The sequence below is a fragment of the Myotis nattereri genome, assembly GCF_964212035.1.
Source record: "Myotis nattereri genome assembly, chromosome: 1".
In the NCBI taxonomy this organism is placed as follows: Eukaryota; Metazoa; Chordata; class Mammalia; order Chiroptera; family Vespertilionidae; genus Myotis; species Myotis nattereri.
The window spans coordinates 36,039,402-36,056,920 of record NC_138075.1 but is presented as its reverse complement, the minus strand read 5'-3'; the positions used below and the strand labels follow the sequence as shown (position 1 = coordinate 36,056,920).

Here is a 17,519-nt window from a genome sequence, read left to right as displayed (position 1 = left end):
CATCTGGTTTCTAAGGGCAGCATCCTTGTGTTTCATATTGGCAGTCTGCAATGCCAGTGGGTGAAACCACCAATGCTACTCCTCAATAGTCTCTCAGACCTACTTATAGTTCAAAACCCACTAACGTATTTTGAAAACAATACTCTATGTGTGCTTTAGACAAAATTTCAAAGTAATATATGAAAACTCAAAGCAATGGCTCATGATAATTTTTGCCTTATAGGAATATCCTTAAATGTCCATTCCCTGAGGGGGTGTGCACATGAATGTATAACATTTGGGACTTTGGGGTAACCAACATTTATTTCCAGATATTTCACAACCTCTCTCTAAGGTTAGATATAAGCCCCATTTTACAAATGAGAAAAACGAGGCTGAGAGAAGTCAGAGTTCACAGTGCCCATCAATCTGTGAAGGTGAGCACCAGGGGCCTGGAGTATGGTACCGTGGAGTTCAGATCCAGGCTGGCTTGACCCCAAATGTATATCCTCTCACCACGTTTTGAAAGTGCAGTGTTAGAACTGGATTTTTTTCTTCTGTGGAAACAGCTTCTATTACAGGCAAGATTGAGTCAACCACATGCTCCACAGAGCCTGGCGGGGGAAGAGTTCGGTGAACAACATGGCAGCTTCTTTATCACGAAGCAACACTCCCTCGACTCTGTTTGAATTCAGTCTGCACACCAAACTGAACAGAAGGGAACTGTCCCATCTGTTGACAAGACCGTCCTCCCTGACTTCAAAGAACCCCCACTTTGGAGGGAGAGCCCCCCGGGGTGCAGAGGGAGACGGAGATGGAGGCCCTGGCCGGGCACACAGCCTCTGCCTGTCATCCCAGATGACTTCTCTTTGAATCCAAGGCTCTTCACCACCCAACCCCCAGCCTTCGCCGCCCAAACATACCCAAGGCCCAAATCCTGTTTGAAGTGGATGTGCTACTCTTCACACGGCCTGCTGCGGAGGTCCTGGGATTAGAGGAAGGCTCCCCGAGGGGCCCAGCCACCTAGGCCTCCGCCAGCAGCGCGCTTTCAGCCGCTCCCTGGGTGATAATGGCATTGGGGCTTTTCCACAGGGAGGCCTGGGCCGCCCCAGGGATCTTAATTAAAGTGACTTTGTGGGTCTTGGGGGGCAAACACAGGCCCAGAACTGCGTGTGGGAAGTTGTTTTGAGTTCTGGTTCTGCCTCTCGCTTCCTGGGAGAGGTTCGGTTCACAGGAGCAAAGGAAATGGAAGAACTGGACCAGTTGTCGACATCCTAAAGCAGAAGCCGCTGCTTTCATGTTAATCACTATGTTAAAAACATCACCTCGGTCATGTCTCTGTTGGTGTAGAAATGATCAGTAAACCGTATTGGAAATGGCTCATAGGATCATGGGTTGGAGTGACGCGTTCTCTTTCTCCTTTCTGAGAGTATTCTGAGGAAGAAATTTAGAAATAGATTTGTAAGGTGATTAGTTGTCTTAAGTTTAATTACATATCCTAGTGACTACCTCTCAATGACTTAAACTTAAATGAAAATGTTGAATTATTTTGCTAGGGGGCAAGTATTTACTTATAGGTATTTCAATTATAGCTTTAAGGAGGAAAAATATTGTTTTTAAAGAACAATAAAAAGTAAAATATAAGATTCCTTTCCTTGTAAAAAAACATAAGTTTTATAAAGGTCATTAATTTTTTAAAAAAATATATATTTTTATTGATTTCAGAGAGGAAGGGGGAGGGAGAGAAAGATAGAAACATCCATGATGAGGGAGAATCATTGACTGGGGACTGAGCCCACAACCCGGGCATGTGTCCTTAACCAGAACCGAACCCGGGACCCTCCAGTCTGCAGGCCGATGCTCTATCCATTGAGCCAATTCAGCTAGGGCAAGGTCATTACTTTTTGTGTGTGTAATTTCATTTGATTATAATTTTTCAGGTATAATCACAGAATATATCTGCTTTTAAATATTATTTTGCAAAATGTAGTAGTTGTTTCTTAATCTGGAATTACGTATATTTGGATACACACACACACACACACACACACACACACACACACTGAGTGGCCAGATTATTATGACCACCCCATCAGTACTTCGTTGGGCCACCGTTTGCCTTCAATACTGCGGCGATTCTTCCTGGTATTGACTCATAATAATAATAATCTGGCCATTCAGTGTATACCACATATATGTATGTGTTATTTAATTAGTGCCAGTTTACTGCCGAGACCCTAACCTCCATGAAGGTAGGGACTGTGTCTGATTTGTTCACCGTTGTATCCCCAGTTCCTGGCATGTATTAGATAGATATTCAAATACCTGCTGAATAAATGACTAGTCAAAGTAATGTGATACCATGATGATGGTATATATTTGTTTTTATACTATAAGAAGGCCCACTTTTAAATTTTTTTCTTATTAAGATACTCAGGTTATAAATTTAGATTTTGTTATTTTGAGAAATCACTAATATTTATCTACAAAGACATACGATTGAACATGCTCTCTGTATTATCAAAGCCGATGTGCCACGGTTTGCCAGTGCATGGGACTGAGAGTTTCAGATAAATGGGGACCAGTAAGGGCAACATGTTTACAGGGGCCACTTGTCTTGGAGACACTTTTAAATTTTGCCTGGGGATGAAGTAGCATAACTGTTTCTTGGTGTTACCAGGCATGGAGTTCTAGGGTATTTGCACAGTCGGTATGCTGCCCCTCCCATCTGTAAGGATGACCAGCAGAAGTGGCAGAGCGGAGTGACTGAAGTCCGAGGTCGGTGGGGACATCAGGAATTAAGACCATGAAGAATGCAGGTCACTCCCAGACAGATGTGAGTGTCTGGACCTCATGGTGTGCTCCTTGAGCGAGCCTGAGCGTCCTGAAGAACTGAGCCCCAAACTTCATGCAATCACCCTGGGCTTCTTCAACAGAAACCTGGTGACAGGGAACCTCTTTAACAACCTTAAAACAGCTGAAAGATAACCTCTCCTTCTAGGAATAAGGCGTGTTTGGTTGTGCAGGCGTCAGCTAGAGTGGAAGGAGCCGTTTCATACATAGCCTTGAAAACAAGACCGGCATTGTCCGAAGTTTGCTGTTTCTGCTGCCAGCCCCTTCTTCCCCTCTGCCCTCAAAAGATTTTTAAAGTGGTCAGGGCCATGATGTTGCCCAGTCTTGTTACCAACTTTCCTTTTTCTTGATCTTTTGTTTCAATGTCTGCTTTCTTTCCCCTATGTGTGCTCTCTGAAGCGGGATTGTGGGGTCAAGCTATAATTAGTTTATATATGATGTTTAATTCTCTGTGGCTCTTCTGGCATTAGATTCAAATGGGCTTTGATGTCTGGCTGGAGCTTTGATCCCAGACCCTCAAATGGTGGTCATCACCCCAACTCAAAGGATTGTCCTTTATTTTTTCCCCTCCTATTCGGAGACAGCTTTTCCCAATTACATCATTTGTGTTTGTTTGGCCATAAAAGCTGCAAGGCATCATTTTGTTGCTTTGCTCTATGGCAAAACGTGCAATTGACTGCAATAGAATGTTCACTGCTGGATAAGGCATCTGAAGAATGATACTCGGACTTGGTTGGGGATGCTGTTGGGAGCTGCTCGGCCCAAAGGCAAACAGTCAGGCTGTATGATCCGAAGGTTCCTTTCCTGGCTCTGCCCAGGACATATCCTTAAGCATAAGCTACACCACTGTGATACGTTCAGTCAAGACCCCTTTTCATGCTGACAACTTTATCTTACTCTCCAGATCAGTGGGGGAGAGGGCAGATCCCCCCCATCCTTAGTGCTACCCCATCTGAGTGTGGACTGGCAGTTTTTCTGAGAAGACAGAGGGAGGGGTGAGCCAAAGAATTGACTAGGGCTGAGCCATACCAGAAAGGAGATACCAAAGTAGCCTTAAGGAAGAAGCACAGCAACTGCTTTAGAAAGAAACAGCAGGAAAAATCAAAACAGTAGAGAAAAGTGAGACCCTGTTGGCAACAGAAAGGAGCAGTGAGCAGTGAGTGGGTGATTATTTTCCTCTGCCTTCCAATACCTGCAACCCAAACAAAGACCCAGAGGAAAGAAAAGCCAGAGAACTAGGCTGGAGAGGACAAAATTTGGCTGTTGGGTTAAGAAGAGAACAGGGGCAACCCAACCAGTCACACTTAATCTGACGACATTGGGAGTTTTCCTGGAAAAACAATTAGAGCATTGAGCTCCTCGCTTCTACTTCATTTGACAGCCTGCGTTTGTTTTAATTGGCGTGTGAATGAACAGCATTATTTATTAATGTGTAATGGATACTGTGGAAAGCATAACCTTTTTTCCTATTTGTGGCCATTTTATTGGCAGAGCCATTTGAATACATTAATTTTAATATTTAAACTTGTTGGGAACACTTTTTCATGGAGATGTACAAGCTGTTATGGCAAATGGTTTGCTTTGGACTAATGAGCCAACTCAAAAGTGGCATTTGGTGAGGAGAGGGGTGGGAAGGTGGGCAGTTTTGGAGAAATAGCAACTTGTCTGCTTTAACAAGATTTATTAGTAGTGTGCAAAAACATGTTTCAGCTCCCCCCCCCCAACTATATAAATATAGTTGTCCATGTGTGATATAACACAGGCCACAATAATAGACTCCACCCAGCCAGAAGGAATCTGACTCAGATCTAGAAAGCAAGAAGCTTGCCTAGAAATGAATAGATTGAGACAATGAATGACAGAGGACATGGCTGAGTGGCATTTGGCCAAAGGGACCAGCCATTATTTTCTAGTGCCTCACTAAAATTTGGGAGAAAAATTTAGTTCCTGTATTATCAAGTACAGTGCTTGGCATACAGCATAGAGCATAGGTGACCTGAATAAAATGGATTTTGTTTTCAAAGCTGATGAACACCTGAACATAATTCCATTTTTAGTTCTAACATACGATCTTGTTAATTATGATCACAGTTGTAATTATAGTTCCTCTTATGCCTGTGAGGGGCAGCCATAGGGAGGTGGTTGAGGAATGGCAAGGGAACTCTTGTTTTTTGGTAAATGTCAACTTGATTCTATTTATCTCAGGGATTAAAAGGGTACTACTAAGTTAGTTAGAAGTACATGAATAAAAAGACAATGTCCAGCCTGGCTGGTGTGGCTCAGTTGGTTGAGAGTGGTCCCATGCACCAAGAGGTTGCTGGTTCAATTTCCACTGAGGGCACATGCCCAGGTTGCAGGTTCAATCCCCAGTAGGGGGCGTGCGGGAGGCAACCGATAGGTATTTCTCATCAATTTCTCTCTCTCCCCCTTACCTTTCTCTCTCTCTCAAATCAATAAAAACATATTTTTCTTTAAAAAACCCTACATTTTCTTGAGTCTCTCTCTAGTAATCATCAGTTGAATGCTTGCAAGGCATTGTCCTGAGAACAGTAATATGAAAAGAGCATTAAGACAGTCCCTGCCTCCAGGGAACTTTTGTAATGCAATTGGAGAGAAGAGATACACATAAACACCTATGTACAAAAGGATATGTGTACATACCTAGGTAAATAACCATACAAATTGCATTTGGTAAGAATCAGACATTCATGCTGTTAGTTAACTGAAGTTCAGAGGAGGGATGTGAACTGATCTTGGAGGGAAAGTTAGCCCACACAGAGGGGAGAAATGGAGAATTTTTAGCAGGGGTAAACAGCTGGGCAAAGGCGGAAGAATCTGAGATAATGATAGGGGATGCACTCCTTAACACACTTTGCCTGAACTTCAGCAAATTGTGACGTGCTGGATTCAATTTCGGAGGCTCTTGGATGTCCTGTTTTTAAACATAGATATGGTACTTTCCACAGACAAGTGGCATTTCCAGACCCCTATCCTACTGAAATTCCCTGCGACCCTGTCTCAGGCAGAGATGACCATACCGCAAATGCTACTGGCCGGGGAAAATTTATAGTCCCTCTGGAGGGGAAAAAAAAGAAAAAGCTAGAACTCATATAATCCTTACTATGTGCCTGCCATGTTGTAAACGCACCCCACACCCCCAATGTATATTATACTATACTATATTTTATTATACTTCTTCCAACAGGCAGATTCTGTTAGTAGCTCATTTAACCGTTAGGGAAACAGAGGCACAAAGAGGTGAAGTAACTTGCCCGCCCACCTGGTTATTGGCAGGAAACAGGATTCAAATTTCGACAGTCTGGTTTCAGAGTCAGAGCTCCCCTGAGCGCAGACTAAATAACAATAAAAAACTCACACCCCAACCAGAGCGCGCAGGGGCGCGCGCACACCCGGAGCTTGTAAAGAACTGATGCCACCGCTCGCTAGACAGCGGTGTCCTCCCGCCTAATGCTGAACGCCGTCCACAGGAAAACCCCCACGGCCACGAAACGCAGGGCTGAACAGTTTGAGAACACGGCCCTGTGCTTGGGAGTGCTTGCCTCCACGGAGTGGAGGACAAAACCAACCCCCGGAGAGTGGCACTGAACGCGCCCGGGACCTCGCCTGGCGAGGCGGGGGAGACCTGACGCGGCCGGGGAGGAGACCGGGGCGTGCGGGAAGGGGTTAAGATGGTGCACACGCAGCGACTCGGTGGAGTTTCGCAAAGTTCTCCGGGGAGCGGACCCCGCTGCGAGGCCGGCGGCAACAGGAGGCTGGGCTCGGGGCGCTCGGCCCCGGCTTTGTAGGTGGGGAAGAGCCAATAAGGAGCGAGCGAAAACTGGGTGCAGTCAACTCGAGGAGGGGGCGAAGAGACCCGCGGGGAGAGCGGGGGAGGAGAGAGGGCGGGGCGGGGGGAGGGCGGGGGGCGGGGCGGGGAGGAGGCCGGCGCGGAGCGCGCGGCGCCCCTGACAGACGAGGGGGAAGCCGGGGGGAGCGGGCCTCGGAGCCGAGGGGCCGGCGCGGGGAGGCGGGCGCCAGGCGGGGGTTCGCCCGGCCGCCGCGCGTGACGTAGCGCCGGGCAGGGCGTTATCAGCTGCGGGGCCGCGGCGGGCGACGCGCGGCGCAGCGGACGGCGCCGCTGGGGCCGGGACGGCTGCAGCCCGCGGGCCAGGAGCGCTCCCGGCCGCCGCCCCCGCCGCTGTGTCCCGCCGCCCGGGCGGCATGAGCCCGCGGCCGCAGGTCTGAGCGCCCCGCTCCTCCGCCCGGACGTCCCGGCCGAGGTGACGGGTGCTCGCGGCGGGGCTGGGGGCCATGAAGCCGAGTCCGGCCGGGGTGGCGAGGGAGCTGGAGCCGCCGGCGCCGGCCCGGGGCGAGCAGCGCGCGGCGGAGCCCGAGGGGCGCTGGCGGGAGAAGGGCGAGGCGGACACGGAGCGGCAGCGCACCCGCGAGCGGCAGGAGGCCACGCTGGCCGGGCTGGCGGAGCTGGAGTACCTGCGCCAGCGCCAGGAGCTGCTGGTCCGGGGCGCCCTGCGCGGCCCTGGGGGTGCGGGCGTCGCGCCCCGAGCCGGGGAGCAGCCCGGGGAGGCGGCGCAACGCAGCCGCCTGGAGGAGAAGTTCTTGGAGGAGAACATTTTGCTGCTGCGGAAGCAATTGGTAGGTCGTGCCCGGCGGTGGGGGCACGGCTGTCGGGCGAGCGGGCGGGAGTCGGGCAGGTGACCTGGGGTGGCGCGGGAGTGCCTGTGGCTGGGGAAATTCTCGCGGTCCCCGGGACCCCCGCCCTCCTTGACCCCCGTGCCTGCCTGCGCCCGGCTTGGTGCCAGGTGAGGGGCTGGCGACCCCGCGCGATCTGCGGAGAAGGGGTGGCCTCTCTCCCTTCGGGGCTCTTGGAGTGGCCTGGATGTAACCTTTCCTCCCTCTGGTTAGACGAGTGAATGCACGCTCCCTCCCGGAAGGTTTGCAAAGCCCTGCTTTAAAATGCCATCTCCCCTGGAGGCCTTCTTAGCTCCAGGTCCTCCCACCGAGAGCGGACAAAAGCCGAGGAGGGGGCCTGTGGCGTGGCTAACTGTCCGAGGCTGAATTTTACGATTGCACGGAAGCGCACGCAGGAGCCCGGCCCCTCCCAGGCTCTCCTCAGCATGCCAGCTTTTGCTGGGGCTGCTGCTTGATTTCAAATAGAAGCCCTTTGTACCAGGCAGCGAAAGCAGGCGCAACGGGTGGAAATTTGGCTGGGAAGAGTGCCCCTCCTCTTACATTTTATACGTACTGCGGGCGGTGACTGGTGGTGGAGGTGGGAGAAGAGAGAACCTGCTCTCAGGGAGCATTTATGTTACTGGAGTCCTGCCAGCGCCTCCGTCATTCTGTGTCATCTTCATTAATGGGGAAGAAAAAGAACTTTGGCGCTTAATGTATCGGTGAACAGCTTTTGACCCCGCCTCGGAATGATGGCGGCAGCTTTGTTTCAGAGACCTCAAAAATGTAGTTTTGAAAGCAGCAGCAGGAAAAAAAAAAATCCTTATCTGACCATGTGATACGATCTGAAACTAGACACATGCCAGATAACGTCCCCTCTGCAGAGAGGAACGCGGCGATGCTGTGTGGCTGTCTTGTATTATCTCTTTTCAGATAATTTCTCTCTTTCTTGAGCCTCAAAGTGCTCTTACTCCTTAGGTTCATTTTTTTTTTTTTTTTCCTGAAGAAACTCATCCTAGCAGACTAGCATATGGTTTATACCAACGCTTTTTAAGTCAAAGGACACACAGAGGAGTAGCAATTCATGAATCTATTTTGTAAGGACGTGTGCACATCATGGTTCGGGTAACACCTCTCTCTTGGCATTTTACTGTGTTTCGCTGGGATTAGACCAGATATTTGGGTGTCCCATTGATTTGAGCCAATGCTTGCCAGCGATGCCTGGTCGCCGACATGTCACGCATTGTCTTGACAAAAATAGCACCTTTTTGTCTTTATGAATCTCGGGATGGTGAGGGGCACATTCCCGTGGTCCCGGGAGGGGAGCACGGCCGCAGCGTGCCGGGAGAATTCCAGTCCAGTCAGTGTCTGTGGCACTGTTTTCATTTGTAGACTTGGCATTTGTGATTTGAACCAGATGCCTTTGGAGTGTGTTTTCACCCCCTTTTCCAGCAGAGGAAGCGCTAGGTGGCGGTGTGAGTTAGCGCTACGGATGTGTCACCTTTGGAAACCCGAGTTGAGTTCAAATCTGGTGGACCTTCTTCCCTCGAGGGTTTTGAATTCTGCCAGCTCACATTTTACTTGGCACCGGCTATTCGTATTGGTTTCTCACTTTCAAAGGCCCTCGGACCGATTAAACTCCACAAAGCAACTAATAGAAAACAAAGCTTTGCAGGACACTTGGCCAGAAAGTCTCACCTAAGCAAGAGAGGCAGTCTGTTACCCTCCGGCTTCAGATTAAAGCATCGGCTGTGAGGTAGTTTTGTAAAATATGGGCGCCACGCAGAAGATGTTATAAAACCTCAGTGCATTTTTTTCATTTTTCCCTAACTTGGTATATAGTAGTTGAAAGTAAGTAAGCAAGTATTGTTTTTATGAAGAAACTTCATATCACCATCCAATGTGAGAACGTGGAATTAGACATAGGACTTGAAGTTTTCCTTTCTTTCAGGTCATCCAATAAAGTTTAGTTTTGGAAGATTTAGTGAACTCTCTCAATGGTCATTGGAAGGCTTAGAGCAGCAGCCTTTGGTTCTTTGTCACCAGAATGTGTTCATGTTCCCTTTCTCCATTTCTTCCAAACCAGAATTGTTTGAGGAGAAGAGATGCTGGTTTGTTGAATCAGTTGCAGGAACTTGACAAGCAGATAAGTGACCTCAGACTCGATGTAGAAAAGACATCTGAAGAGCACCTGGAGACAGACAGCCGGCCCAGCTCAGGTGAGTGTGTGAGCACAACCACAGCATCTTCACGCAGGAGTTCTACCTGGGCCCCGAGCTTACCATTCCCAGCCCTACAAATGGCAATGGAGTGTGTTTCCAGTGCAGAGAGAATAAAAAGGTCGTCTGCCTGCCATTCAGTCGTAGGAGAGGGAACTAAAACCAGACTACAACATTTTTAATAATGAGCTTGATCTGACTGGAGTCCCCTGAGTTTAAAAAGAAAAGGTTCTATTCAAATTTCTGGAAGAGCGGTCCTCCTTTGAAATTTGAGAAAGTCAGAACTGGGCTAGAAAATTAGTCACACTTCAACTTCCTGAGACCACTTTGAAAGTTTTTTTTTTTTCTTTTAAACCATTTGGCTCCTTAAATAGATTTGTTTTCTCTTCAAGTTACTCTTTCTGAAACGCTCATGATAATGTTGGGGCTGTGATAGATCTAAGGCTCTTTCCTTGCACATCTTTAAAGGTTGGGTCAAGGGGGATCAATTTGACTTGTGAGAGTAACTTTGAAATGTATCCATCGTTAGGAGCTCTTTGGTTTTTCTAAGGATTGCTTGAATAAAACCATAAAATCAGGACACTAAGTCCAGCGAGCCAAAATTGCCCCCTCCTCCCCAAGTCTCCCAATCTTACCTTTTCTCGAAGATTATCCTTTTTTCCTTTTAAGCACAAATGTGTATTATTGCATGACCTGATCCTAATTCCAAATGGTGTCTTTCTTTGTAGGGTTTTATGAGCTGAGTGATGGGGCTTCAGGATCCCTTTCCAATTCCTCTAACTCGGTCTTCAGTGAGTGTTTATCCAGTTGTCATTCCAGCACCTGCTTTTGCAGCCCCTTGGAGGCAACCTTGACTATCTCAGATAGTTGCCCCAAATCTGCAGGTAAGCCTTTTTAGAATTAATACACATTTTTTTTTAATTGGAAGGGGTCAAAGATTCCTTAAAGGTTACGTAGCTTCAGCCCCCTTTTACTGATGAAAAACAAAGACACGGAGAATTCCATCAGCTTGCTGCCTTTAGTGCCCATAGTTGCATCTAGAACCAAGAAGACCTCTATTCTGGTCCTCTTTGGGTGCCACTTGGCTTTATATTCAGCTCATCTTTGGAAATCCTGTCCCGATAGAAGTTTGGAGCTCTGTTTCTGAGCCTTTGCTTAACAGGCTTTGTTAGGCTTTAACTTGTTTTTTTCTTTTGAAAACCACTTTGGATCTGTTTTCTTCTTTCTTTAATAATTCAAAACTAAAGCTTACATTAAGTTAAATATATCTGTCAGCCTGGCCACGGGCTGCTTGGCACTTAGGGAGCAGTGGCCCTTCCCTGTTCTCCAGAATGCTTTGTCTGAGGGCAGCTCTCCTTTTAGCAGGCGGGTGGGATGAGATCCCCTTAGGCCACGTGCCATTGCTTCTCATTTTGGGCTGTCCTTGCAGTTACCTCCGCAGAGACTCATGCTATTGTTGGTACTGGAAGAGTTTCTGCATTCCTGCTATGCATCACTGTACTGAAGAGCCTGTATACTTTTACCTCCTTTGGCTCCTCCCAGCAGTTCTGCAGGATGCAGGTGTTGTTAGCTCCATTTTATGTATCAGAAAATGAGGCCTAGTGAGGTTAGATTAGGTAAGTTGTTTAAGGCTAAATAGCTAGTGAGTGGCAAAGGCAGGATGCATGCTCTGGACTAACGGCCAGGTGCATGTTTTTCCATCACATCACACCAAGGGAATTCAGAAGTTGTGTTCAGCGTTTTCATTGAAAAGGGGAGAAATCTGGAGTTAGATGCAATTTGTCAGGGGCTCCTCATCTGCTGAATGGCAGAGCTGTTGCTGAAACTCAGGACTCCTTCCTTAGTTCTGCTTTGTTTTGATTCCTCAAAAGAGCAGAGGAAATACGGAGAGTAGAGGAGCTGTAGGTGCTGGCACAAGTTGCTGCACTCTTGGTTTGTTTGTGTTCTCCACCTGGTCTAAGGCTGAATCTTCAGCCCAGGCAATGCAAACATAACACCAACAACTGAAGCTGCTAATTGGCTGGTGTCTCTGTATTTGTACAGGGTGTGTTCAGCAGCAATCATTTGGGGGAAGCAACAGATCAGTGCTATATAGAGTGTCTGGGCCTCAAGTTCATTGGTAATTGCTTCCCTTCACTCTGCAGATCTGGTTTCAGAGGAGAACTTTAAAACCCATTAAAGGCACTTTGGTATAAGTTTTCCTCAAAGACAGACCCTCTCCCAAATGCTACATCTTCACATAATTGAGACAGTTGGGCTGGGTCTCTGGGGCTGGGATGTCTGTCTTGTTCCTTAACTCTTAAGTAGTGAAAAGGGAGAAATGGTAAAGTGTAGATGAATGTGGCTTTAAGCAAGGCAGATACAGAGACACCAGCCAATTAGCAGCTTCAGTTGTTGATGTTATGTTTGCATTGCCTGAGCTGAAGATTCAGCCTTAGGGTAGCAGAGGAGGAGGGATGGGCAAGGATATGAGCAAGAGATGGTTCTCTTTACAATAAGCTACTTGTTGGGAGTGGAAATGGAGGGAGGGAGTGGACATGGCATTTTTATAATAATAATTTCTTTAAAAATTAACCATATTATTTCTGAATCTAGACTATATTTTTCCAGAAACTGCTAATTATCATTAAGGTTAATGGAGTTTTCCCTTAAAATTAACATAGAATCTGGCACATAGTAGCTTTTCAACATTGAATGAATAAGTATAATGGAGGAAAAATTATATAATGATAAAAACTTTGATTTTTTTTCTCTAATTGAAAGTCATTTAAGGGGACTTGAAAGTTATAATATTCACCGAGATGAGAGAGCAAAATCGTTTAATTAAGCAAGAAAGCTTGATTTCATTGTATTTTGACATCTATATTTTTATGATGTGAACATTTATTCGTTAATTCCACTACTCAATCTATTAAAGTGTTTTAAAAAATACTGTTTTTTATGTTAGTGTCTGGTTATTATTTAAATTTGATTAGTCTGTACTGAAATTTGATTAATTTCCCTGACCTTTCAATTGACAGTAATATTTGAACATATATCATTAAGAATTAGGTCTAAAAAATACAAAATGAGAAGAAAGTCCATAGAAAGTATAATTTATCTGAAGTATTTTAAAAAGAAACCAGGAATAGAATACAGAGGGGAAAGTAGTCTAGAGAAAAAATGACTCAAAAACACTTATTTTTTCAGTTATAATACAGTGTACATATTTATTGAAAATTTAGAGAATAGAAAACAAAGGAGAAAGTTAACACCACTTGTTTTCTGACCACACTAAGATGCTACAAATTATCAGCTGGTGTGCTTCATTTCAGACTTTTGCATCTATTCAATCTTAATAAAGTTATAATCATAGTTTGGTAGTATATCATGATTCTCACTAAACTTTAAAGTGTTTCCCCGTATTACTTGATAATTTGAAAGCATTTTTGGCCTTGGCCAGATAGCTCATTTGGTTAGAGCAGTGGTCGGCAAACCGTGGCTCATGAGCCACATGTGGCTCTTTGGCCCCTCGAGTGCGGCTCTTCCATAAAATACCACGTGCGGGTGCGCACATACAGTGCGATTGAAACTTCGTGGCCCATGTACAGAAGTTGGTTTTCGAAAAGGAGATAGGCGAAACAAGTATACAAGACGAGTGTGGATGGGAGAGTTGGAAGGGGTCGACCTCAGCGAATGTACCTCAGTCAGATTGAGGACTTTTTTAGCAAAGGCCAGCTTAGGAGTACCCTAATTAAGTTAATAACAATGTACCTACCTATATAGTTTAAGTTTAAAAAATTTGGCTCTCAAAAGAAATTTCAATCGTTGTACTGTTGATATTTGGCTCTGTTGACTAATGAGTTTGCCGACCACTGGGTTAGAACATCGTCCCAATTTGCCAAAGGTTGTGGATCTCTAGTCAGAGCACATACAAGAATCAACCAATGAATGCATAATAAATAAGTAGAACAACAAATCGATTCTCTCTCTCACCCTCTCCCTTCCTCTCTCTAATATCTATCTATCTATCTGTCTATATCTATCTATTTGGATAGATAGATATAGATAGATATAGGTAGATAAAGCATTTTTAATGGCTACTTTTCCTTCAGAGGCTACATCATATATTAAAATTTTCTTTGTTAAATATTTCCTCCTCCTCCAGTAGTCTGCACTGTATGTAAACTAGTAGAGTAGCTCATGGAGTATTTGTTGATTCTTGGCGTTCTCTCTCTACCCATGAATTTGTCTTCCTGGGAGTTGGCCAGGGTCAAGATGATGCTGGCCAGTTCATCTCTTCAGAGTGTATCTTTAAATGTCTTTCAGATCTCATAGGATGGTTGGACTATACAGAAGGCCGCTGTGAAGACCAGGCCTCAGAGGCAGTTTGCTGTTTCCCCTCCACATCACAATTTAATCCCCTTGGTGTCATTGCAGATGTGAATCCCAAGTACCAGTGCGATCTGGTGTCTAAAAACGGGAATGATGTCTATCGCTATCCCAGCCCACTTCATGCTGTGGCCGTGCAGAGCCCAATGTTCCTCCTCTGCCTGACAGGCAGCCCGCTGAGGGAAGAGGAGAGGCTGGGCAACCCCACCAATGACATTTGTGTCGGATCTGAGCTGGACGCCGTCAAGACGGAGGCGTCCTTACCGTCTCCAAGCAGGGTGTGGCCTGCTCCCCAACACTCATCCAGCAAGAAAATGGATGGCTACATTCTGAGCTTGGTCCAGAAAAAAACACACCCTGTAAGGACCAACAAGCCAAGAACCAGTGTGAACGCGGACCCCACGAAGGGGCTTCTGAGGAATGGGAGCGTTTGTGTCCGAGTGACTGGGGGCGTCTCCCAGGGCAATCCTGGGAACCTTAAGAATTCCAAACAGGCGCCTCTGCCCACCAGCGGAGTTCCCTCTTTGGACCCTGGGACATTCTCCCCACCGAAGCAATGGTCAAAAGAATCGAAGGCAGAGCAACTGGAAAGCAAGAGGGTGCCCTTGCCAGAGGGCTGCTCGCCCAGTGCCGCCCCTGAACTTCAAAGCAAGCATCCCCCCAAAAATGCCAAGCTAGCCTCCCAGGAGCACACCCGGGGCCCCGCCACTGTGACCGGGGAGGCCCCCAAAGAAAGCAGCCACATCCCAGCGGCCTCTCCAAAAGAGAGCCCTGGGAGAGGCCTCGCCCCGCGGCAAGAGAGCAGAGTTGTCCCGCCACTGAAAAAGCCGGCGCAGAAAACCAGCCTGCAGGCGGCCCCTCCGGCCGCGACCCCGCCTGCCCCGCCTGCCCCACCTGCACCCCCACCCTCAGCCTTCCCCGTGGAAGAGCGGCCTGCCCTGGATTTCAAAAGCGAGGGCTCTTCTTCTCAAAGCCTGGAAGAGGGGCCCCTGGTGAAGGCGCACTTCGTCCCTGCGCAGCAGCCGGGCGTCAGGGCGCACCGGGGCGCCCGGACCGCAGCTGCCCCCAGGGGCTCCGCCCTGAAGCACAGGGCGCAGGCCCTCCACGGCCCCGACGGCGCCTTGCCCACCGTGAGGGAGAAAACCCGGGCAGCCGGCAAGAAGTGTCGGTTCCCCGACGACCTGGATACAAATAAGAAACTCAGGAAGGTCTCCGCCAAAGGGCGGAGGAGTGGGGGCGGCCATGCCGAGGCGGGTCTGCCCAGCCGGCCGCTGGGGGCTGCACACCGGCCCGGGAGCCGGGCGCACGGCCACGGGCGCGAGGCGGTGGTGGCCAAGCCCAGGCACAAGCGCACCGACTCGCGGCGGTGGAGGTCGGCCGCCGAGATCTCCTACGAAGAGGCGCTGCGGCGCGCGCGGCGGGGCCGGCGGGAGGGCGCGGGGCTGTGCGCGGCCGCCGTGGCGCTGCCCTACGCCAGCCCCTACGCCTACGTGGCCAGCGACTCCGAGTACTCGGCCGAGTGCGAGTCCCTCTTCCACTCCACCGTGGTGGACACCAGCGAGGACGAGCAGAGCAACTACACCACCAACTGCTTCGGGGACAGCGAGTCCAGCGTGAGCGAGGGCGAGTTCGCGGGCGAGAGCACCAGCACCAGCGACTCGGAGGAGAGCGGGGGCCTCATCTGGTCCCAGTTCGTGCAGACGCTCCCCATTCAGGCGGTCACGGCCCCAGACCTGCACAGCAACCCCACCAAGACCTTTGTCAAAATTAAGGCCTCCCATAACCTCAAGAAGAAAATCCTCCGCTTCCGGTCCGGCTCTTTGAAGCTGATGACGACCGTGTGAGTGGATCTTGTCGCGGGGGGAAGGAAAGGTGGCGTCTTAGTAGTGTTGTTGTGTAATAATTTCATGGAATGTTTTCCCCTCTGTGAAGATGAAACCGAAGTAAATTAATGTCTCTGCTTCATTATGTATGGACACTAGTGCCTTTAATGGAAGGTGAAGAATGTCTTGCTGGTTAGAAGTGAATATTGAGGTTTTCAGTGGTGGTGAATAATGCATACGTTTTGTGGTATCAGCTGATTTCTCTTTTAAATTTCCTCAGCACCTGTGATGGTTTCATTGGGATGAGACCCGTTGATCTGAAGGTCAGGTAGATGGAATTCTAGGACATACATTAGCTTCTTGGTTCTTTAGGGCAGTGTCTCCAGGAGGGCTTTCCTGTCGAGGGGCATCACATAATTGTGTGAAGTAGGTATGAGGGAGCGTGTTTGTTGTCTGTAATTTCTTATACAGTGTACATTTCTCAGACAGCCATACATCCCCATTCTATCGTCTCAGAACTGTGTGGTTTACTGGACTCAGAACTTGAAGACCAGACCCTAAATCCAGAGAGCTAGTGACTTGGATGGAGAGGCTGGTAATACCCTTGAAGGGATTCACTAAGCTTGTGCTACACTTGGTGCCTAGGCCCTTGTTAGGGTAAGCATTTTTAGGGCTGTTTATCCAACATTTTGATGCCTTTTTCCTCCCTAATTTGCAGCAAATCCAGCCATTCCTCCCTTGGAGGACTTGCCTTTGGGATAAAGTTTTGGTCCGTGGGTACAGAGAAATTCACTCCTAATGAAATAACCTTGGGCGTGACTCCAAGCCCACAATTGCTCACTGAGCACTGTGCCACCTCCGCCTTGGCCCACATGTGTTAGTGCAATCCAGTCCAGATTGGACCACTGACCCTGTCTGGAAGGAAGGGCTTTTTTTTAAAAAAGAAGAATTGTTTTTGGTAAACAGTATTGTGTAAAATTGCTTTTTTTTATACCGATACAAGCATGTTTTGTGCATGAGTAGGATTTGTTTTGGTATTCCTGTTGATGTTAAATTACTGTGTGATATAAACAGTATGTGTTTTTATATATCATTGTGTAAATTTAATATAACATTATATGCTGTAATAAATGATTTGTTTTACTGCTGTTAAGTTTGTTATTTGGGCATAAAACCAGATGTTTACACCTATAACTCTTGTACTGATTATTGTGGGATTTATATTGGGCCCAGTCTAGCATTAGAATATTATTTGCAATAATTAAGGCAGATTTTAGTACTTTTTTTTCAAATGGATGGTAATAAGGAGGGAAAGCAAACCACTTCTTTAAAAACAGTTAAGGTACTTCTTTAAGATTTAAGGTAAATTTGATAGATGTGGTTTAAGGAAAATATTTCTTAGAATACCCTCCAACTTTTTACTATAAAATATTTATAACATGGAAACATTGAAAGGATAGTACAATAAACACTTGTATAGAGACCACCTAAATTCAACAATTGCTAACATGCTGTTCTTGCTTTAACTCTCTATATGTATTTATTAGGTTTAGCCATACTGCTGGTTTTGAAGGTCCAAGAGATT

General features: G+C 47.4%; 1 protein-coding gene across 2 annotated transcripts; it reads left to right on the top strand.

Moving 5' to 3' along the window:
* Positions 1 to 7,143: 7,143 nt before the first annotated feature.
* DACT1 (dishevelled binding antagonist of beta catenin 1) lies at positions 7,144 to 17,082 on the top strand (the record flags this gene model as incomplete). 2 transcript variants are annotated; one of them, XM_081105515.1, is made up of 4 exons in its annotated part: positions 7,144 to 7,485; positions 9,608 to 9,740; positions 10,469 to 10,624; positions 14,160 to 17,082. In XM_081105515.1, 4 exons carry the CDS (start codon positions 7,144 to 7,146, stop codon positions 15,953 to 15,955), a joined length of 2,427 nt encoding a protein of 808 aa, XP_080961641.1. In that variant the 3' UTR covers positions 15,956 to 17,082. The 2 variants fall into 2 exon arrangements, with proteins under 2 accessions (XP_080961641.1, XP_080961640.1); XM_081105514.1 differs by having other exon boundaries at positions 14,049 to 17,082.
* Between the last annotated feature and the right edge of the window lie 437 nt (positions 17,083 to 17,519).